The sequence below is a fragment of the Plectropomus leopardus genome, chromosome 24 (assembly GCF_008729295.1).
Source record: "Plectropomus leopardus isolate mb chromosome 24, YSFRI_Pleo_2.0, whole genome shotgun sequence".
NCBI classification, from domain to species: domain Eukaryota; kingdom Metazoa; phylum Chordata; class Actinopteri; order Perciformes; family Serranidae; genus Plectropomus; species Plectropomus leopardus.
The window spans coordinates 9,560,223-9,583,545 of NC_056486.1; the positions used below are offsets into that span (position 1 = coordinate 9,560,223).

At 42.7% G+C, this 23,323-nt stretch overlaps 1 protein-coding gene across 1 annotated transcript; it reads right to left on the minus strand.

Annotated features, from left to right (window-relative positions):
- Positions 1–3,234: 3,234 nt before the first annotated feature.
- On the minus strand, positions 3,235–22,323 carry LOC121962676 (A disintegrin and metalloproteinase with thrombospondin motifs 5). Its single transcript, XM_042512920.1, has 8 exons — positions 20,507–22,323; positions 11,249–11,381; positions 10,881–11,048; positions 9,424–9,707; positions 8,079–8,262; positions 7,472–7,647; positions 7,210–7,385; positions 3,235–6,608 (listed from the first exon to the last, which is right to left on the minus strand). Exons 1-8 carry the CDS (start codon positions 21,599–21,601, stop codon positions 5,921–5,923), a joined length of 2,904 nt encoding a protein of 967 aa, XP_042368854.1. The 5' UTR covers positions 21,602–22,323; the 3' UTR covers positions 3,235–5,920.
- Positions 22,324–23,323: the final 1,000 nt, after the last annotated feature.

Genomic DNA, 23,323 nt, shown 5'->3' on the forward strand with positions numbered 1-23,323 from the left:
TAGGTGGATCCTAGAGAGCTTTTTGGCACAATTTCCACTGCAGTGACTCACTGGAACAAACATCACTGATCACTCTCAAGGGACACATCATGCAAGTCCACCTTAAAAGTATCACGTCAGAAAGAGTGAGTAGTTGTAATTTCGTCATTTCCCAGTAGATGGTGGCCATGCGTTATGGAAATTCCCTAGACTGCTGCAGGGATTTTTTTATGACTTGATGGAGGAATAACAAGTTCAGCAGACAGGTGGCGCCTTAACATTAAATTTTGGAGATTGTGAAAGTGGAAGTGGTGAGTAAGTGGCCGCAGGGAGGCAGAGCTGTCCACTGATGGACTGAGTGGAGGATGGTGATGATGGGACCAAAGGGCACGTTTATGTGTCAACCAGGTAACATTTGGATGCAGTAGACTTGGAAAATATTTTCTTATTTTTATTTTATTTCATGTATGGATGAGAACAGATGAAGAAAGAGTATTGATCTTCATGTAAATTAAATTTATATGGTATTTTATGTTGTACATACAATAGAGTTTTGGGGTCATGTTAAGGGTTTTTTTAGACTTTGAGAATAAAAACGTAGTTTAAAAAAAACCCATCATTTTATGAGAATGGAGTCGTAATATTACGACAATAAAGTGTGGCATTTTATAGCGATAATGCAAGTTTTACGACAACTGCTGAGGACTGAGCTGGAACTTGAAGGAATTAGACATATGGACCTTACAGCAATAAAACACTGGTTTTAAAGCATGTCTATGAAGTACTGGACTGATCACAAAGATATGAGAATACTTAATATAACAGTAGGTGGCGATAATGCTCCACCCGACTGTGAATCATCATTAAAAAAGAAGAAGAAAACTGTCATTAACCATCAAAGAAGAAGATGTTAGCATTAGCATCTTCTCCTCTACTAAACAAATACATCTCCAATTAGATAGTAACCGTCAAAAAATACAATTTATTTATATTTACCATTTGTATGTGACGTGTACCTCCTTGACACCAATCCCAATGAGTTTTGTTTTTTGCGAAACACAGGCGTTGACAGTTATTTCCATATTTCTTCATCACAAACAGAGCCAGTGGGCCAAATTCAGTCACAAAAACGGCCAAAAAAGCATTTTCTTACGAGAAACTCCGCGAGTGTATCCTCTTGTTGTTGTTTAATTGTTGTTAACGACTCTAACACCGATTTAACTCCAATTATTGCAGTGTTTACTCTGCTAATGCTAAAGTCAGCACCTGTAGCTGCGGGAGCCGCCATTACTGTTTTGAAAGAAGCGGCCGGCATGCTACGTCATCAGCTACAACGCAGTCTCTGATTGGCTGCCGGCGTTTTCGACAGAGCGGATCCCTGATTGGTTTAGACTGCAGTGGTTGAGATCGTTTTTAATTTTTTTCTTCATTTGTCATACACATTTTTTAGACAAAAAATATTATTATTATTAAACATATATGTCTTTGTTTTGTCCTTTTTGTTTTGTTATTGCTTATCTATCTATCTATCTATCTATCTATCTATCTATCTATCTATCTATCTATCTATTGTGTACTGAAGTATATTTATTAGGATTTCACATAACTACTGAAATGCATTTCTTTTGGTCACAGCAACAGCTCTTTTGGAAATTCATGCAGTAAGCATGCCAATGGTACGCTCCATCTGTAGCATCGTGCTGTCATCAAACTGCACATTTTAGAGTGGCCTTTTATTGTGACTATCCTAAGGCACACCTGTGTTTAATAAGCAACTTAATATGCTATACCTGTCAGATGGTTCTTGTAAAAGAAGAAGTGCTCACCAACACTGTTTTTAACTAATTTGCAACCAAAATTTGGAATAAATGTATCTATTGAGTAGGCTACATGAAAAAAGTCTTAGATCTGTAACCTGTGGAAGGTAGGAGCAAAAACAAAAGTGTGTTAAAGGGGCAAAATGCCACAATGACTATGGTCTTCCTGTCATAACTTAGTAATAGTGTGACATGCAACCGTTAAATCACATGAAAGACATAACCTATAAATGTGCTAATTCCATGACAAAATAAACAACAGACACAAAGGTATTTAAATATATAGATTTTATGTACATATATTCATGTGGATGACTAGAAAAGAAACACTATATTCTTACAAAGGAATGGTTCTGCACAGTCATATTCCTAAGTTAAATAGTAATTTGATACAAAATTACTATAATAAATAAAACTCATCTCATTGTTCTTATTTATTCACACATACCAGTTGTACAAACAATAAATTACAAGTTCAGTGCTGTGTTTCTGTCGTTCAGAGAGAGGGATTTCCCCACTGGAAGAGTCAGAGTAGGTTGTGTGTGTATATGTGTGTATGGATTGTTTCAGTGTGTCTGTGCGTGTACATTTCTGTGTAAATATGGTTGAATACTAAGACATATATGAAAGATCTACTCATTGTACAAAAATGTCTACATTGTGTAAATAAATCTGTAATGTGTGAGGGAAGAAGAGAGGACACTGTGTTAGTGGTATGTTGACCCGGGTCATGAACTATATTAAAACCTTTCTTATTGGTTTGTGTTCTCCTGCACAGGTGCACCATGGGTAAGGTTTGCCACACGTGAAAATAAATGAGGTGTTGGAAATTTTTACATGATTACAGGAAGGTATTTTCAAAATTTCCATGTGATATGTAATATACATCATCTATACTCTAACTGCATCCTTGATTAAATAACCAAATTAAAGCATGATGTTGTGAGATTTTGGTGGAGGACTTTAAAGCATGTGTTCACCCAAAACTACAAAAAAAATCTAGTGGTAATGATAATGAAATTATTATTCACGTTCTCAAACGTTAGACAAGAAGATTGATACCTAACTCAAATATGTCAACTTGATATTAGCATAGATTTACTATTAATGCTTAGCATTAAAATGGGAAACTTTGGGGTAAATCTTTGTTTTTCTGCTTCAGTTTTTGCACAAATGAAACAAACATGACGTGTTGATTAGGAGATGTTTGTATGCGTAATTTTTAAACTTTTGGCAGATCCAGGCCAAAAGTTCCTGGCACTGGCTCCATAGAAAGAAAATAGTTCCTACGTGAACTGTACATAACAAGGTCTGTGGGTTATCTTGAGTAACCACGTCATGATTTCTGGTAAAAGACATTACTGTCAAATTTTTCAAATGTATTTTTTGCTGCTTTGAGCACCTCAAGCCGAGTGCCATCTAGTTTAATTATACAGAAGAGAAGGCAGAAATCTCTACAACCGATATCTCCAACACCCAACACACATTAAAACTATCTAGATTGATAAAAAGCACAACATGTACAGTGAAACAACATGTACTGTCCCTTTAAATCAACAGCAATATCACTTTCCAGTATCAGTGCTGCCCTGTCGTCATTGATTACTACTTCATCAGAAACTCGTTTCAAATAGGTTGTTGACCGTGACGTCTGTGGATTGTCTGAAGTAAAGGAGGTGTTGTTTTTGGAGTTACAAGTTTCTGCTGAAAATCTGAAAAGTAATTTTTCAAAGCTGTGACCGCCAAAAAGAAGAACGATTGATCTACTGGGCTTCAGGCACACACTCTCAAAACTCATGATCTTTTTTTGCATTTTGGGTGAACTGTCCTTTAAAATTATCTATTTTGTGGCATAATCGTAATTGTTGTGATGTGGCAAATACCACCTGTCAGGGTTGGAAACAGGTTAAAACAAATACAGGATGTAACATAAAGAATGAGTGATGGAAAGAAAGAGAATGAATAGAGTTGAATTGCAAAGGGACATTAATGACTGCATTAGTATCTCCCTTGCTGTCGTTGCGAGTATCCAGGGCACACATTGTCATATTAGCATTGCTTTCTAAACAGATAAACAAACAAACAAACAGATATTGACCTTCACGATAGAACGTAAGGATCGTAAACCTCCCAGCACCAGCATAATGACCGATACAAACGGAGCTGAGAGTGAAGACGCTTCAAGATGCACATGTTCACGGTACATACTGTATGTGCTTAAAACACAGGCCTGGGTACATGAATGTGCATGACGAAGACAAACACACACACAAACACACGCACAGGCACACGCACATGCACACAACAAAAATCAAGCACTGCCCCAAACCTGTTCGTCATCAATAACCTCCATAAACATTGAGGAGTGTCAAAGTTACTTTGCCCCTTCGTCACTTTAACTAAAGCTTGTCCTCTGAAGGCCACCATATGCTCACTTTTTATCCTGTCGCACCACACTGCTGTTTCTACGCCGTGCAGGTGACTCGTGTCTTTGTGTCTTCACATTATAGTCACCACAATGTGAAAGTCTGTGATCAATCTTCCCCTCCTCTTGTGCTGTCTCTGTGTTTTCAGCTGGACAAATTAGTCAAATAAAGACCTAGTCTACATGAAGAAAGGTATAAATTGAGAACAAAGCTTTTCCTATCAGTTTTGGTCTTTTGTCCATAAACAAACTGCATTTTAAGTCACTGAATATGAATCTTTTAAAAAACTCAGAAGCTGCAACCTCCGGGGCTGAAAAATGAAGCCAAAAACTGGAGTTTCTTGAATGGCCATTTGAGGGTGGCACCAAAAGTGAGTCAGTCTCCATAGACTGATCCCTAGGTCAGTTTTTTTATAGTCTATGGTGTTGATGTGTAGACAGGAAAACTGGACTTTTTGGCTTGTAACACCAGAGGTGGCCCGGTATTCTCCATTGTGAGGGGTCACATACGTCACAACTTGCTAACGTGGCCTTCTTACATGTTTTTATGTAAATCTAGAGTTATTTTTCTACTATATTGAGGGACAGAGGCATCAGAGTACACTACAGAGGTCACTGCTCCAGGTTCAGTAATAGCTTTAAAGGACCAACATCTTTTTCTATGTGTGGATTTCGGGTTAAAGTTGTATCGCCGTGGTTTGTTTTTGCATGCTCTTGACAGTGCTTCCATCGTGTTTTTGCATTTTTGTTTGAACAGAAATTTGTCGGATGGGGCATATGTGTATTCCTGATCCAGGACCATCATACATATGTACATCTCTTGTAAAGTTGACATTTTTGTTACTGAGCGGCTCATAAAATTCTTTACGGGGAGAATATTGATTGGAAATTAGAAGATGAGAGATTGGTAGGCAATCAGAAGGTGAGGAGACCAACATTTTTAGTAATAATGCAGCAGAGATGCACTAAAGTTGGTTATTGAAAGAGACATCTTGTGCAATATTTTTATCATTCATGATGTCATGGCAGTTGCTACAAAGATTGCCTCCCATACAGTGAGTCTGTTTTCTCAAGATTCTGCCCATAACGAATTTTATAAGCCGTTCGGTGACTGAGTTAAAAGAGTAATACGGGACGAACTATGATGGACGTAGGACAGGGCAAGAAATTACAAAAAGTTGAATACCGGATGCTTCCCACTGTTGAGGCTCTTGTCTTGGACGCACTCATGAAAAAAGACAAAGGGGTGCAACTTCCAAGTCCCCACAGTGATTAGAACACATGGAATAGCATACAAAACACGACAGGCATGCCATTACAGGGCAACACACACTAAGCCTCCAAGGTTTGGAGACTGAAGTAAAGACAATCAGTTACTGTCCATGTGGAAATGACATGCAACTCAGTCCTTAGCTAAGCCAGGGCCAACCTTGTCACTGTCTTACGGACACTGTCCTCCGTTCTACTCGTGCTCTGCATAGCTACTGTGACTCTGGGACATTCCTCTGGCATATGGTCAGGTACATCCATGACAATCTGTCTCTGTGTGGTCCAGGCGCTTTCCGCCGACATTCACAGTCCTGTTTAAGGTTCATTGGTCTGTAGTCCCACATCCAGCACTTGAGATCAGATGTACAGATTGAACTTCTTACTACGAATTGTTTCTTGTCTAACAAGTCCTGTTCCTTCTCCTGCAGCCTCAACATTTCCTCACCAGACAGTGTTTGAAGGCGGAGGGTCGGGCGCCTAAAGTGCAGCCCTTGGACAGTTTCCCATCTTGGTCCTTACACTGCACCGTCCGGCTCTGCCAGCCAGTGTCACAAGTCCTGGAGCAGGTCATCCAGGACCCTGTTACCCAGTGGGGCCCTGGCGTTGGTGTGGAGGGAACTGGAGCTGTTGGTGGCCCCAGGATCAGGACAGGTGGAGTGGAAGAAGATGTAGTGGTGCTTCTGGTGGTGGTGGTTCTTGTTGTAGTTGTGGTAGTGCTCTGCAGAGGGGTCGACTTTGGGTTGGGGATGAGTGGAGCTGACGGCGGCTGCTGCGGGGCTGTCCGACGGGGCATGAAGAAGCTGTAACGAACATCCAAGGGCTTTTTAGCATCTGTTGCTAAAATCTGGACCACCAAGGGTTCTTGGAGGGCCCCGGGGCCCATGCTGTGAAGCCACTCATCCCTTTGGCTCCAGCCGCTGTAGTTGAGCACAGAACCGTTGAGTGGGATGATTGTCTCGGAGGTGGAGATCATGAACTTGCCGTTTAGGAGGTACTCGTTGTTGGGCCGTCTGAGGGCCAGGTAGGCGGTGTAGCGGGTCTGGTCCTTGGCCTTGTGCTGACGGACCTTGATGTGGGTGGAGCCTGCGGGGATCTTCACCACGTCAGTGTAGCCCTTACTGTTTGGCAAGAGGGAAAGTAGAGAGGTCAGATCAGCACGTAATAAGGCCTGTTTTTTTTTTTTTTAATCATTACTGGCTTTGCATTAAAATGAAACTCAGCATATTAATGGCTTTCGTGTGATGACGATAAAGCCTTTGGGGTCAAAGGCCAGTATCAGTCAGTACATTGTCAGTACATTCTATGATCATTTTTAGGGCTGTTTTTTCACAAGCAAAATTGAGCATTATCACAGTTAATCATAGCTGATTCTGCATCCATATGTAGATTCTGTTTTTACTGATAATCAAATATGAAAACTGAGCTCAGCAGACAATCATGATACCAAGACATGTTAGAGATAATGTGAAAAAGTATGCAAAGGGATTACTAGCTTGAAATATTGTGTGTTTTCATGTTCTCATTCTGCCAACATCATATCAGTGCAGAATTATCACTTAAGCATACTGTAAAAGTGTGAAAGTACTTGAATGCTTCTCTAAATTCTGTGTACAAACGTACTATGTCTGTACTGAGACTGTCCTATGATGCATGTGTGCAAATATCTGTATGCACTCCATTCCCATGATGTCGAGATGAATAATGAACATTTTTTCTTACCTCTTCTTGGTGAAGTTGCCCACAACTCGTATACATCCTGTGCTGTCACCTCCACATATACCACACTTGTCAAACTGCAGCTTGGAGCCAATGATGCCGTCGCAGCCTGTCCGTATACACTTCCCTTTGACGCACACCGAGCTGCTGTAAGGACGACACTCTGTACCGTCTACCACCTGAAGACAGACAGTCACAAAATCATTTTGCCACATATATTCCCCTCAGTAAATACACTGTACCTTTTTTATTTGAACTAACTTACTCTCTGAGAGAACACCACATAGTATCCCGTTCCTTTTGCTCTGCAGGTGAGCTTGCACACATCTTTAGGGAGGACTCCTGCGTACTTAGGCACCCACTCAACGTACGTCTTCACCCCTTTAGGATCTGTCTGGGGGCCATTGCGCACTTCACATTGCTCCTGCCTGAAATTCTTATCTAGATTAAAAGAGAAATATATTTTGCATGATAAATAAACAGTATTTTGATAAACAATGACAATCTTTTTAATTTTTTTAATGTTATTTTTTTAAGTCAAAAATAAAAAATATATTTAAAAATTTTTTTTTAAAAAAATATTTAGTAATTTTATTATTATTTTTCATAATTTTAGTTTTTTTTGGGTGTTGCTATTGCCTTTAAATAATTCTGACTTTGGGGGTGTTTTTTATTTTTTTTAATTTTCTAACAATTTTTCTGCATTTGATTCTTTTACTTTCTCCTAAATATACTTTTACTTAAGTAAAATTTTCAATGCAGGACTTCAAGTTGAAACAAAGTAATTTTACAGTGTGGTATTATTACTTTTACCTAAGTAAAGGATCAAAATACTTTTTCTGAAAATGGGGTTGTTATGTTGTCACACTCACTTGATGCAGGACATGGTGTGACATTGCAGGACCGATAGATGGCTCTCTTCCCTGTGCAGTAGCGTCCGTTGTTCCGTGGTGGCGGGTTGTTACACAGGCGTTGGGCGAACTGCACCCCGCCTCCGCAAGTTCTGGAGCACGCACCCCAAGGACCCCACGAACTCCAGCTGCCGTGGTTGGACGCCTGGGAGAGGGAGGAGAGGAGAGGGAAGATGAAAGAGGAGGGAAATGACAGCAAGAGGAGAGATCAGAGAGGAGAGAGGGATGAAGGGAAAAGAAAGAGGAGATGAGAGAGGACAATTAGTGCTTATCAGATGTGTTGGAAGTCAGAGCTGGCTGAGCCACGTGTCACAGGGAAAGCCCTATAGAGAGAGATTTGTGATAAAGAAAAATGTATAGTGGCGTGCAAAAGAGACAGACAGAAAAGGAACGAGGCTCCAGTTGTGATAAAGGTCCTCATTAAGACAGCATGACTTGAATTGTGGTGGAACAGCTCACATGCTTGCCTTGAGGAACAGCCTGAATGAAATTCTTAAAGTACTTATTTTTGTGTTTTTCCAACCAACGCTACATGAGTCATCCGCGATAAAAAAACGACTGGATAAGTAGCTTTTAACAATTTATGAGACAAAGTTGATTTTATAACCCCATAGTTCTGCTTTTCCATTAAGTTTTCCTTCCACAAAGCTGCTTAATCTGCAATCATACTGCAAGAAATATCTAGAGATTTTAAAAGATTGTGAGGGCTAAAATGAAAGGAGCTAAATGTTGCCCTGAGCAGTAAACTGGACGTCATACGAAGCGAGTCAGCACTTGGGCCGGATCCACACGTACAGCCGTCTGCCAAAGATCGAGTCAGAGCTGTCAAACGTCATGTGACAAATAAACACAAAGAAAATACTCTTTCCCATTCTTTGTGACGCACACGCAACACACACACACACACACACACACACACACACAGAGTGTCACAGCCTGCCAAGAATAGATTCGGTCCTTTGACTTGTTAAGGCCAAATTCAATTTAGATCTGTTTAAGTGAGGCCAAAAGAACAAATAGCACAGATCGGCAGTGGCACAAGTGAAGCAGACCACACAATGAAGTCACAAAATGACATTTCTTTTCTCTTCTTTCTCTTTTTCTACTTCTATCTTATTCGGTCCTAATAGCTGCGCTGTTTTTAATAGGTGTATTCCTTTTTATTTTTGTCCCCCACAGACAAGTTTGTAGAAATAAGTGCTTAAAATAAAGCCTTTTGAACTATAAAAAGCAATCTATTTCTGATTTTAGTCCTTTTTATAGTCACCTTCCATCTCCATGTCCTCCATATTCTCATGCGACTCACCGAGTAGTGTCTCTTGCGGGTCTTGTCCACACACTTTCCCTGCAGGCAGATGCGTCCTTTCCCGCAGGGCGTCCCCTCTACGGCCGGCAGCTTCTTGGTTAGACACACCATCTGTCCCTGGCGAATCACAGCGCACCACAGGCGAGAACACACGTCCATGCCCGGGCAGACGGTGTATTCCGGGCCGAAGGCGAGGCGACACTGGCGGACGGCGTCGTAGCTCTGACCTGGGAGCTCCTCAGAACCAAGCAGGGGCTGGCGGGGAGTGTCGAGGAGACACTCGGCTGCAGCAGGAAAGAAAACAAAGGGAATGATAAGGTGAACACCAAAGATTAGTGTCATCAAGTTGACGAAATTCTCTCATGGTGTTCTTGAGCTATTGTGTTTCAAAGAATGAGGCAGATGCAAGGTCACAGTGCCCTTGACCTTTGCCCATTAAAATCTAAGCAGTTCATTGACTCAAAATGTACATTTCTGCCACATTTAAGAGAAACTTCCCTCAAAGTGTTGTTGAGATATCATGTTCACAATAAAGAGACAGGCGAGTTCATTCTTGAGTCCCCGTGAATGTTTGTGCTAAAGTTTAGGAAATGTCCTTAAGGTGTTCCTAAGATATCGTGTTCACGAGAATGAGACAGACAACCCCCAAAAAATAATGCCTGCAGCCACAGCTATCACCAGCGCGAAGGCATAAAAAGGTATGCACCCTACATAGTCTTGGCTGGTGAGTTTATGGCGTGCTTAGACATCTGTCTTAGTTTAAACAGGAAGAAAACGAGAATGAATTACTTTAAAAAGTGGCTAAATCGTTAAAAAAAACAACCTTTTTTAATTATTTAGCCACTTTAATTATGTAATTCCTCTTCATTTTCCATATTTTTGGAGTGCCTGTGTTTTTTTCCTGTTTATCCTGTTGTTTCCCATTTTCACCTGACACAGGTTTTGACCTATGTTTGATTATACAGAGCAGTCATCTCTCTCTTAATCTATTTTAGTCTGTTGACAGAATAGGCGTGTATGACTTATCACTTAATGAAAGCGCTGAAGCAGCAGATACTGCCAAGCTTGAAATGATGCAGTTGCTATATAAATTTTGCCACAAGCAATGGAGTATTTTTTTAATTTATTTTATTTTATTTTTAACAAAATGTCAACTGGTGATGCTTTACGGTTAAAATGACACTCTATGATGAATTATGACTCATCTTGATTTCCTGCCATTGTTGTCTCGGCTGCACTGCAACTACACTCTTTAAGAAGTTAATAGGATTGTAAATAAGTCTTTATTGACCGGAGATTGCAGCCTTGTTTGGCTGTAAACCGCCCTCAGTTAAAGGTACTATGGGAGAAAAGCTCTCACCAGTCAAATTCACATCTGTTGATGGCTGGGAAAAGTTCTCACTGTTAAAGAACTGAGCATGGAGCCTTTATTGCTCTGCATTTTCTCCCATGCTCACCGTTTCCATCGTCAAAGAAGTCTGTGATGGTGGCCGAGGTGCAGCGGCTCCACGGTTTGGAGGCGTCAATGGAGGTGAGGATGGATGACATGAGCCGCTTGTCGCTGTTCACTCCGAAACGCTCTTCACAGAACTTTGAGTCGTCATGGGACAAGCCGAGCAGGTGACCTGAGAGAAGATGAGATGTGCAGAGCTGATTAAAGGTTTGCACATGCAGCAAGAATGAGAAAAGAAAACACAACGATCGCTCGGGAATCAGCTGAATGACATCAGACAACACTCTTGTGATATTCATCAGCAAGATAGATGTGCTAACAGATGTGCAGGCCCTGGAGAGTTTACCTCTTTGTTTGAGTATCCATGCTTACCGATCTCATGCGCAACAGTAAATGCAGCGTGAAGCCCGTCGTCCTCGATGACGGCACAGCTTCTCTCTGGAGAGCAGATGGTGCCGACGTCCGCCATGCCCAGAGTGTCGCAGGAGTGGTGGCCACAGAGGTCCTGGATAGAAGAATCACTGTAAGCTTGCATTTATCCAAAGAAAACTATGGAAAACTCATTTTTAACTGATTTTACTGTTAACTCTCTTACAACTATGGAAGCCCTTTTCTGCCAATGTGATGAAAAACAAAACATCCTGTGAGTCCATAGTATGAGTCTGTACCTGCACCTGAGTATGTAAAATTTGAGCGAATCAGCTTGATTTCTTTTAAAAACATGGGAGGAAGGCAATGAGCAACTTAACAATATATGACTCAAACATTTGCAACAAATTAGTAAAAAGTCACAAGAAAATTTCCTGAAAATTTGCAAAAAACCAAAAAGTAAAACAATCTAAAAACAAAACAAACAAACAAGGGACTGCCTGAAAAAAAATTCTATGCAATTTAAACAAGTAAAAGTACTCCAATTTTTTTTGTATTTTAATCTACTGACCAATATTTAACTTGATGCAACAAAAAGTCAAGACAGGGTCACTTATTGTCTTCTAAACGACGGATTTTAGGCCTGTTATGGAAAGACTACATGAACCATCCCCCTTTCGAGTCCCACTGGAGACACTTTTAACTCCACAACTCCAGTTTGTAACACAAACACTACATTAAATAAGTCTCCGAGTGCTTGCTGAGGCATTGCAGTGATATAAACTGAACGGTTTTCTTTCACAGGCTGATTAGAACTTCCTGTGTGTGGTGATTTTGACATGTGAAATTGATGGCATGTCGCTTTAATTTTTCTCCCACTGCTCCCGCTTCCTTCCCCTGCCTCCACCATCTCTGTGCCTCCCCCATGGGGTGGCAGAGCGCACAGTATTGATCTTTGTTTTGATTCCCACACATGTCCATACAGAAGAGGCCTCGGGGTGCACTGCTTGGCCCTGCCGAACGCACAGATCAATCAGTTAATCGTACCGTCACATCAGAATGCAGACGCCTGCACACGGGCCTGTGTGCATGTGCGTACCCACAACAATACAGCAGGACATGCTTAGTCTGCTTGTGCATATGGCACAAAAACATATGGGCAAACATCCGTGCATGTGCACATGTGCCAAAAAGAGAAAACACACACACACACACACACACACACACACACACACACACACACACGTCCCGTAGAGAGGATGAATCGTGTTGTTAAGCGGTGCTGACAGGCCTGCTGGTGTGTGTGTGAGAGGCTCTCTGGGGAGGGTGTTTACCCGTTCATCGAGGGTCGCTTTGGAACAAACTGCCTTGTGTTCAGAGCTTACACACATGACAGACTGGGTGGGACATCTCTCGCTCACTCTCACACTCACACTCACACTCACACACACACACACACAAATACAAATACTGTCACATGCACATAATTATACATGTGAATAAAGAGGTTCATACTTGTATACTATACTACAGAAAACAGAAGGAGAAGTTTTTATAGTTTAGAGTTTTGGGGTGTTTTTATAATTTTAAGGTTTTGTGTGTTTTCTGTTTCTCTATTTTTTCAATAATTTTGAGTTTTTTGGGTGCTTTTTTCTTTTTTTTTTTTTAAATAAGTTGATTTTTCTGCATTGCATACTTTTACTTTTATTACTTTAAGTATATTTCCCTCATTATACTTACTGACTTTTACTTACTTATGCACCATTTCCAAATCAGGACTTTTACTTGTAACAGAGTATTTTCACAGGGTGGTATTAGTACTTGTACGTAATTAAAGGACCTGAAGACTTATTCTACTACTGCAAGAAGAAAACAAACATGCTGCATGCATAGAGGTTTGTCTTTTTGATGTGTATACAAGATCAAAAAAGGATAAAGGAAGCTTGTTTTTTTTAAACCAGACAGAGAAAACATATAGAAAAGTGTCCTCATATGTTGTTTCTCTTTCCCTGTTTCTCACCCTCTTTCACCCTGACATTCTTTACACCTCCCTCCATTTCATTTATTTATTCATTCACCCCCTCCCAGGCTCTTGTACAAGAACTGTTTTTGTTTCTATCTCTCCTGTATACACGGTTTTCACTGAAACAGGAAACACGTGAGTCAAAGAAAAATGGAAATATCACTATCTCTGCATTATTTACTTCAACCCACCACCAACTCTCTCACCAACTTTGTTTTCATCCACAGGCCTCTCACACAAGCTTACGAAGAGGGAGGGAAAGTGAAATAAAGTTTGGGAATCAGACTCTGGGGGGTTGAGGGATTGAGGGATGCCGGATATTAAAGAGAAGATCTGAGAGAACAAGGAGTTACAGAAATATTGGCAGAAATAACAGGAGAACAGGTGGCAAGCTGGTTGTGGAGGTCAGGAGGCAATCAGAGCTGTGTGTGTATGTGTGTGTGTGAGACAAGTCCACTTGCAATCTAAGCCAAGGCTTGTGTTAAACAAACAGCCAGCCAGACCCAGAGAGACACACACACACAGACACAGACACAGACACAGACACACACACACACACACACAGACACACACACACACACACACACACACAGACACAGACACACACAGACACAGACACAGACACACACAGACACACACACACACACACACACACACACACACACACACACACACACAGAGAGTATTTTCCCTCTTGCAGAGTGAGTTTAGCTGTGCGATGAAAACACCCTGCAGGCTGATTTCAACAAACCTGCTCATCAAAAGCAACCAGATCTCCGCCACAGACTGGACAGGTCACTAATGATTAGTCACCAGTGATTGACAGAGTGTGAAGCAGTTTTAATTTTATGCTACTTCATACTTCCACTCCTTGAATGTTGCACTTTTAAGTGCAACACAAAGCTGATTTCTAAAAGTATGAATTGCAGAACTTAATAAACAGCGTTATTTTTCTCTGCTTGAAGACATGAACCAGCCTGAGGTCACTGCTCAAAGAAAACTTCAGACCATGATTGCAAACAGGAGTGCAGTTTAAAGTCACTGATGCATCACAGTGTGAAGAGGCCCATGTGTTGTCACGGGGCAGACTGAACTCTCGGGCCAGTCGCGTATGTCGACAGAGCTGGGGCTGCTCGGGGTCGAGGCTTTGGGATCCAAGAGCTGTCAGCAGGTTGTCAACATATACCAGACGAAGTATAGCACATGTGAAATATCAGGAACAGTTAAAACAAATAGGGGGGCTCGCTGTGACGGGGGTGAAGGCTGGGAAATGTACACTTTAATGTACAGACATACATAAACACATGGAGGAGGAGGACAAGTGCACAGGAAAGGGAGGAGTCCAAACTTTGCTCATGTGCACATTCCAGCATTGACTGGAAGATAGTAAATGACATAACTATGAGTTTAACACACATGTGGAGGAAATGGATTGTGTATCGGTTCACGCTGCGTCTAAATCAGTGTGTATCTTACATCAATCATCATTACATAAGGGCCCTCTTAGTGTTTCTGCTAACTAGTACGGTGTATCAACTTTTAATGGAATCTTATGAGGTGATACAGAATCAAAAGTAAAGTGATATTGTGTCTATCATGGTCGCTTCACATGGCAGTGTAAAGGCAAATGTACAAAAAAAAAAGCTTCTTTAAATTCCTACATTTAAAATAATGATTGCGAATCTGACAATGGCCGGAACTCAACCCAGGATGGAAAGGTCAACAGTTCTTTTTCATTGGCATCACAAATACCTGCGAGCAAAGTCTGTCCAAATATTTGAGCTATTGCTGCAAGAGGCATATGAAAAAAGAATCAAATGTCTCCACATTTCTGCATCTCTCTCTGTCCATCTTACAGTAGGGCTTTGTCCACTGTCCGAGCTCACAACAAGCCAACACAGCCGTGCATAACATTTAATGTTCCCATATACACAGATACACACTCGAGTCCCCTCAATGTGCCCGTTGTTTTGTTTCGGCGCTGGTATGTGTGGAACAGAGTGACACTGCCACACGGGTCAGCTCACTGCGGCTACGGGGTGTTGGAGTAATTGGACCTCACCACAAAGAGACGAGCTCCCTCAAACCCATTGCTCTCCTGATGCCCCCCCTGTCCTCTCTGGGAACAATGGTGCTGGTCTGACTTCACAGTCACAAAGTCTTCAATAAGCTTCAGTTCGAGTTCAGCGAACTACAATAATCAGGTTCTATTTTCAAGTCGCTCCAAATACACTGATGAAAAAGGTTATTTGTTTTCAAACATGAACTCCTATTTGACACCTCTGACAGTCAGAACAAATGAATATTAGGCAGACCATTTCCTCCTGCACATCTGAACTGTATCTACAGAGAGTTTGTCTGTTCCTGCTAAGTTTCCACCTGGGCTACAGCCAAAGTTATTTTCCTAAGAAAGCCCTGAAAAAAGACGTTACCACGCCTCACAGATCAAACTTCTTTATTTTCTTCTTTTTCAACACAAAACGCAGCATGCAAGGTATGAGGCACCTAAGCCAAATTTCCTCACTGGCATTCTGGCAATGGAAACTGTAACGGCTATATCCTGTTGGTGAGGTGATGGATTCTGTGCCGCTCTTGATGCTGTACAGGGAGCCACTCTTAAAAAATAAAAGTGTGTGTTTCTTATAGAAAACATCCATGTCAGCATCTTCAAACCCCACATTCTTTTCCTGTCTAACATCTGAGCTGCAGTATGAGTGGATACACACCAGAGATGGGATCAAGTCACTGTTGAAAGTCACACGTAAGCCTCAAGTCTTTTTACTCAAGTCCCATGTCAAGAGAGGCAAGTCCCGAGTCAAGTCCCATGTCAAGACTAAGTCCAGAGTCCAGTCTCAAGCCAAGAGTGACAAGTGCAAACTCCAGTCCCCAGTCAAGACATAAAAGTCCTGAATCAAGTCTTAAACTGAGTTTCAAGTCCTAAACAAGATATTAAGCTCTCTACACCAAATATAAAGTCCTTTTAACACAGAAAAAATATATTCATTTACAAAAGACTTCAAAACTTTATTTGTGAAAAAAAAGTGCGACTGAATATAAGCATAGCGAAGTTGTGCTGACGTTGCACTGTAAATGGCATATAGCACTGTTGACCAGTAATTTAATTAGCTCACAGCACATTTGCTCGTTAAATTTTAGCCTAAACTTTATTCTTCTTTGTGCAACTTCATTTGTTGTCGTTGATCACCGCACAGTTTTTGTATACAAACTAAATTATTTTTGGTATATTTTCAACTGCTACTCAGTTATGTAATGTTAGTTCTTCATGGCAAATGTTGTCCTACTGGATTAATGTTAGTTAAATCAGGAAATGTATTAATCCGTTTCCCACTTTTTTTTTAATAACACACTTTTTTATCTTTGGGAAGGGTGGAAGGTATCAAGTATTGTAAATTCAAAATGCTCAAGCCCAACTGAAGATACAAGTCAATGGTGTCCAGTTGCAAGTGTTTTTGGATTTTGTTAAATTGTGTCTAAAGACAACACATTTGCTACTTGTTGTCTCACTCAAGTCAAAATCAAGTGATTCCAGTCCACATCTCCGGGACACACTAAGAGTCGGTCTGTTATCCTGCAGCGTTAAAACATAAACAAACCTCAGACCTGCTTCTCAGTCCCTCATAATCATCCACAAGCTAAAGAAACAGCAATTAAAGTTCTCAGCCAAAACACAAACTCCTGAAAATGCCTTTTAATGGCCAAAGGTCAAAGTTAAAATGAGGCTGTGGCTGCTTTCATAGGGCTTATTAAGCCCTGAACCATAAACTCAAGTCATGCATTATCTACTTATTCTGCACACATTTAGCTGCTCTGCAGAAATGCAGCAGATAGGGATCAGGAGCCCGCCTTGTAATGTTACTCAGGTCTGTACTATGTTACAGGGGCCATAGTGGATGATTATACGCTCTGTGTGCAGCACCGTGGGATCACCTGATTCTTGTGCTGACAGGTCACATCTACAGTACGACCTCCGTGTTCAGGAGTGAAGGTTGGTTGGAAGGTGGAGGGTGAAGGGAAGGTGGCCTGCTTCTCCAAATTGTACTTAATTAACTTTGAGGGAATTTTAGGGATAATTCTGCGATGCATCCAGCAGCTGATTTCAAACCTCCTACCATGGGAAGAATTTGAGCGCAGGGTCAGCGGGCACGCGCCTCAGATCACAAAGACTTCGAGGCTTTTGGGCTGTCAGGGGACTGGGAGGGGGAGGCTGGAGACAGCAGAGCCTGCCTAGACATCTGCTGTTTGTAATACACTGTCCATAGATAAGTAATCCGTACAACCCCACTTTTTTACTATCTCTTTAACATCTATTACAATGGAGGTTGTGTCAACATACAGTTTTAGGCCGGAGATATACTTACTGTTTAACCTTGCATTCATGGAAGCATCCGGCTGTGTCATGAGTGGTTTTGTAAATACACTTGCCTATATGCTACGCGTGTTGCTGGAGGAGGGAGCTTAGACCGTATACAACTACAAGATGTGCGGAATGTAAACAACAAACATGGCGACACCTGTGGAGGTTACTATCATGGTAATGCTGAGATCAGGGCAGAGAAGGCTTTGGTGGTGTGTTAGGCCTCTAAATAAAGCCCACTGGGACAATAAGGAGTACGTGTCTCTCTGTCATATTCCCTCTACGTTGCCTCTGCTGTTTATATAAATACTGCATCTTGCATCAGTGTCGCGTTAATTGTGAGGGACCTGCACAGCCAGGAAGCGCCAAACCAATGCAGGGGATGCATAGCAGCCACACATGTAGTTTACAGCAATTTTATCTCCAGCCTTAGAGGCTTCTTCCTCTAAAAAGAGCTAAAATCATGCACCATCTATACAGATTTTTCCTAACATGGACTGCCTGGAGATGAAAAGACATGTGAAATCAATGGAAAGATACTGAGAGCGGATGGTTTTGCGATGGTGAGCATGGGTATTTTAATGGGATCAAAGCCTGAGCATAATAGAGAGAAGCCAACAGTATACCGCCTGTCATATTTCATTAGTTTCCTGTCCACTTGGACTCTCCGTCTTCCTGTTCTGAGGCTGCCCTAGAAGTATCTGGATAACTGTTTCCATGCCCGCTTGACCCTGCCTGACGTGCCAAACCCAACCACCGGAGGATGGCACCGTCTTCTGCCTGAGCCCTTTCAGTTAGCCCGTGCAGGTGTAGGGGATACTAAGGAGCCACGACGTGGTTGGCACACAGGGATTGTACCACTTTGCCAGCTTACTGACCACAAGTATGCACTACCGGCTCCTCTGCCAATGCATGATGCTGCCAACTTGCAGCAGGAGATCCGAGGTAATACCACTGCTCGCTTTTTCCGCCCGAGCCACGACAAGATCCTGCATGAGCTGAACACACCGCAATCCAAGGCCAGCTATCTTGACTCGCTAACCGCCGTGAAGCCACACCCGGAGAGGTGAAGAATGCATCTGCTGCCCTGCGGCTTTCGACCAGGCAGGGAGGGAAGAGAAAGGGACGGTGAAAGAAGGGATAAATGAGTGTGGTCTCGGTAAACGCAGGGCTTCTTGCAGGGTGGATGTGTTTGTTTTTCTGACAGCTCCCAGCCCCAGCTGACAGACGCTGGAAAAGTAACTGGGAAAAAATGTGCAAACTGTAGTGATGAGAGAGAGAGAGAGAGAGAGAGAGAGAGAGAGAGAGAGAGAGAGAGAGAGAGAGAGAGAGAGAGAGGGAGAGAGAGAGAGAGAGGATCTGCAAGGCCGGAGTGACTACCTAATTAACTGCAAGGGAGTTTTAGGGATATTTCTGCGATGCATCCAGCAGCTGATTTCAAACCTCCTACAGTGGGAAGAATTTGAGCGCAGGGTCAGCGGGCACGCGCCTCACATCACACAGACTTCGAGGCTTTTGGGCTGTCAGGGGACTGGGAGGGGGAGGCTGGAGACTGAAGAGCCTGCCTAGAAAAACACCAGGCGCAGGAAATACAGTTTTTATGGAGTTTTACAGACACTGCGCTGCATTACGCACAAGATTCAGCAGAAAGGAGAGAGAGAGGAGGAGGAGAAAAGGAGGAAGAAAATGTAAACAAAGGGATGGATATAACCAGAGCCATACGGGGAGCAGGTTGCACAGATTTCACATCTGATTGATTGTGATGCAAATTACAAAATGATTCACATTTGGCCAAAATAACTACTTTATATGTCGCTTACCTGTTCGCTCAAGGGGATAATACCATAATTACTGTAACAGACAGCGGTGTAAGAAGTATTCAGATCCTTTACTTTTGAAGTACTTATACCATCCTGTGAAAATAATCTGTTACAGGTAAAATTGCTGCACTGAAAATGGTACTTAAGTAAAAATAAATAGGAAGTATAACCAGGAAGAAGTACTTAAAAGTATAGCAAAAAAACAAAAAAAAAAAATCATAAAACTCAAAAAATAAACACCAAACCTTAAACTTCTGAAAAAAAAACATCAAAAATGAATAGATAAAAAAGAAAAAGAAAAAAAACACAGAATTGAACAAAACTGAAAACAGCACCCCTCAAAATGTTATATATATATATATATATATATATATATATATATATGTGTGTGTGTGTGTGTGTGTGTGTATATATTATATATGTATGTATATATGTGTGTATTAGAAGAAGACTCAAATGGTTATCAACATAGCTGGAAATTAATGTTCCGCGAAACAACTACTTGTTGCAGCAGTAGTTGCAAATACTGTTTGGTAATTTATTTTACAACAAACATTATATTATATTAACTCTGTTTTTATGCAAAAAAAAAAACCTTAATTTGTAAAGTAACACAAGCTGTCAGATACATAAAGTGGAGTAAAAGTGTAACGTCGCATGAAAATAAAATACTCAAGTGAAGTACCTCAAATTCATACTTCAGTACTCAAGACAGTACTTGAGTAAATGTACTTAGTTACATTCCATCACTGGTAATAGATCATAAAAAAAGATGACATGTGTGAGTTATTTCCACTACAGAGTGTGTATAAGCTGTTTGTAATAATCCATCCACAATCTGCCAAGTGCTTAGCTACATCTGCCACCGCGTGCACCATCACAACCAAAACAAACCGTGGCGTCACTCTGCCGCCTTGGCATCACACCGGGGCGCTAAGCCGCCTCTGCTCCGCTGTGTGGGACGGAGGAGAGGCAGACCAGGCGCCTGCCAGCTGCCAGGAGCGGACAGGTGGAGGTGCAGAGAGTGAGGGGAGTTTGTTTACCTGCCTGGTGAAGAGGATGGCGGCGTCGTGGTGGTGCTGGTGGTCGTCGTCCAGCGGGTTCTGCTGGTTCTGCCACTTGCAAAAACTCTTAAGCGTCGCAGCGGCATTTTTGGTCACCTCGAGCCCCTTCTCCTTCTCGGTGACCACGGTCACTTTGACCACCGACAGCCGGATGGGGTTCTCGATGCTCGCGTGCCCGTACAGTTTAGAGGCGATGGAGGCCAGTGTGAGCAGGTAGTGGTTCAAGTCCTTGCCGTATTTCTTGGTCATGGTGTCGTCGGCCACCAGGAGCAGCTCCACGTGTCTGGCGCGGGACACAGACCTCTTACTTCGCGTGCCAGCCTGCGGAGCGGCAGCTTTGGCGAGCCGGCTCCACCACGTTCGCCCGCGCGCGCCATGGTCACCTGCGCTCTCCGCCGCGAGCCTGTCCCGTCTCCCCTTCCCGCGCGCTCTGAGCCGGCGTTTGCCCGCCGCATCCCTGCGTCCCCTACGCCCGTCTCGCGTCCCGCAACTCTCGCGCCCCTCGCGCATAGCCTCAAAGCTGAAACTCTCGCGCGTGAAGACATGGAGCGCGCTCTCCGCGTCTTTGTCCTGCAGGGCGCGCACGTCGTGCTCGTGTCCCTTCGCCCTGATGATAGGCGTGATAGTGTAGCGCGCGTGGTCCACGGCGAAGAAGCCCTCGAGACCCCCGCCGCCGCAGAGGTTGAAAACAGCCAGGGACTCCGGGTTGGAGTCCACTGTCCCGCGGTATGCGCACTCGCGCTGCAGAGGGCTCTCTCCCATCATCGCCCGCACATACTGGGAGCTGAAGTGATGCGACAGCACCGACTCGTCCCGCTCCATGTCCAGCTGAAACCGGCTCCCATCCAGGTACACCAGGTAGCCCACCTTCCCTCCTCCGTGGTAAATCCGGTCAATGGTCCGCACCACCCCGTCCGTCCTCCGGGCAGGTGTGAGCAGCGACCCGTTGGCAGGTGGAAGATAGAAACCCTGGAAAGTAGTCAGCCCAGCTCCCAGCTCCAACTCCACTGCGCACAGCAACAGTAGCCGAAACCAGAGCATGCCCTCGGCCACAGCTCCAAGGATCCGCACCATTGTTCAACCCGAAACACATCAAAGTATCCACTAAAACAACCTCGAAGAGACAACTTTTATGTGCTCTTCCAAAAAGCGCATCCTCCCGCTGTCCAAATCCCCCATGAAAACAGTCACAGTAGTAACCAACAGGCGAGCAAACAAAACCATTGAGGAGAAAAAAATGGAAAAAGCACAGCAGCAGAGAGGAACAGTGTGCAGGCTGGAGAGCACTGAGCTGAACTTGGAGAACAAAAACACAAAGTTTGCTCTTAATAGGACCCGGAGAGAAAAAGTCCTGCCCCCTTTGCGCTCAATCACCACTCCTCCACCCCCCTCTTCTCTCCCTCTCTCTCTCTCTCCCTCTCTTCCTCAAATCAGAGTAAAGTCAAGTGCTGGAGGAGAGCAGAGAAACCTGAACAATGCTGTCACCGGAGTATTTCCCATCTCCTCAGCAGAGGAAAAAAGAGCCTGTAGACTACCAGTCACTCAAAATCAACTTGGGGGGCAGGGAAAGAGACCCTCTAAACAGGGATACTCAACTTGCTATGTTTGGGGCCACTTATGGAAAATGTCAGGAGGCCAGGGGCCAGTAGCAGCAGCCCCATACATGTTTATAGGAGTTAAGGACATTTCTAGGATTTTTGCATATTTATAGAGACAACTGGCAGACATTTCTACTGTTTTGGGACATTTCTAGGACTTTAGGCTGTTCCTAGGATTTTAGGACATTTCTAAGATTCTGAAACATTTCTAGGATATTAGGAATTTTCTCAGGTTTCAGGATGTTTCTTGGATTTTAGGACATTTTTATGACTTAAGGATGTTTCTAGGATTTTAGGACATTTCTAGGGTTTTTGGACGTTTTAAGGATTTTATGAACATAAACATATACATAGGACCTAAGGATGTTTTTTTTTTTTTTAGGATGTTTCTAGGATTTTAGGACATTAGGGGCTTAGCTTGGATCTCTGTTGGGGGTGCGGGGATCCTCCACTCGCACTATTGTCCAAATAAACAAGCTCTATTTTGATGCAGATTTATGCATTCTAGTACCTAATATATACTAAAATTCCCAAAACAATTTGAATCAATTTAGCGTGAATTAGAAAATGGTTGGGGGGCCACCCAAGCAACGGATCAGGGACTAGATTTGGGCTTCAGGCCGTAAGTCGAGAATCATTGCTTTAAACAATCACTTCACAGAAAATCTACCTCATTACTCCTGATTTTTTTCCATCAATTTCAGGATAAATACACAAGCAAAACAAGTTCCCAAACAGCCGTATGCTGTACCAACACCATTTATCTCAGCCATTAAACACCAGCCTGTTATTTTTACACTCTTCCCACTTTGACTCACTTAATAATTGAAGGCTAAAAGTCCAACAGGACTTGACTGCCGAGTCTCAGCAAACTACAGGGGGAATAGATAATTTATGGCCCTTTCAGAATAAGAGTTCTGGGGACATTTAATGGCGTGGAGGAAATCTGTGGGCTTGCACACACTAGGTGCTGTGCATGGGTATGAGAAAGTAAAGAAAAAGTGTGTGCGTGTGTGTGAGTTTGCAGGTGTGTGGCTGCGCCTGGAACTGCCTTGGGAGCTGTCGTGATTATTTTTTGTACCTTTAGGGAAGTGTGTGTGGTGGTGCCAATGGGATGTCATACTTGTGTGCAGGGAGGGATTTAGCCATGCATACCTCACTGTGTCTCACACAAACACTCTCAGAGAGCCTTTCTTTA

Excerpts from the sequence above, each read along its gene's own strand:
- LOC121962676 (XM_042512920.1), bottom strand. The coding sequence starts at position 21,601 with ATGGTGCGGATCCTTGGAGCTGTGGCCGAGGGCATGCTCTGGTTTCGG. Across the intron at positions 7,386-7,471 it reads ATGTGGTGTTCTCTCAGAGA|GTGGTAGACGGTACAGAGTG; the intron begins GTAAGTTAGTTC and ends GTCTGTCTTCAG. Across the intron at positions 6,609-7,209 it reads GGCAACTTCACCAAGAAGAG|TAAGGGCTACACTGACGTGG; the intron begins GTAAGAAAAAAT and ends CTTGCCAAACAG.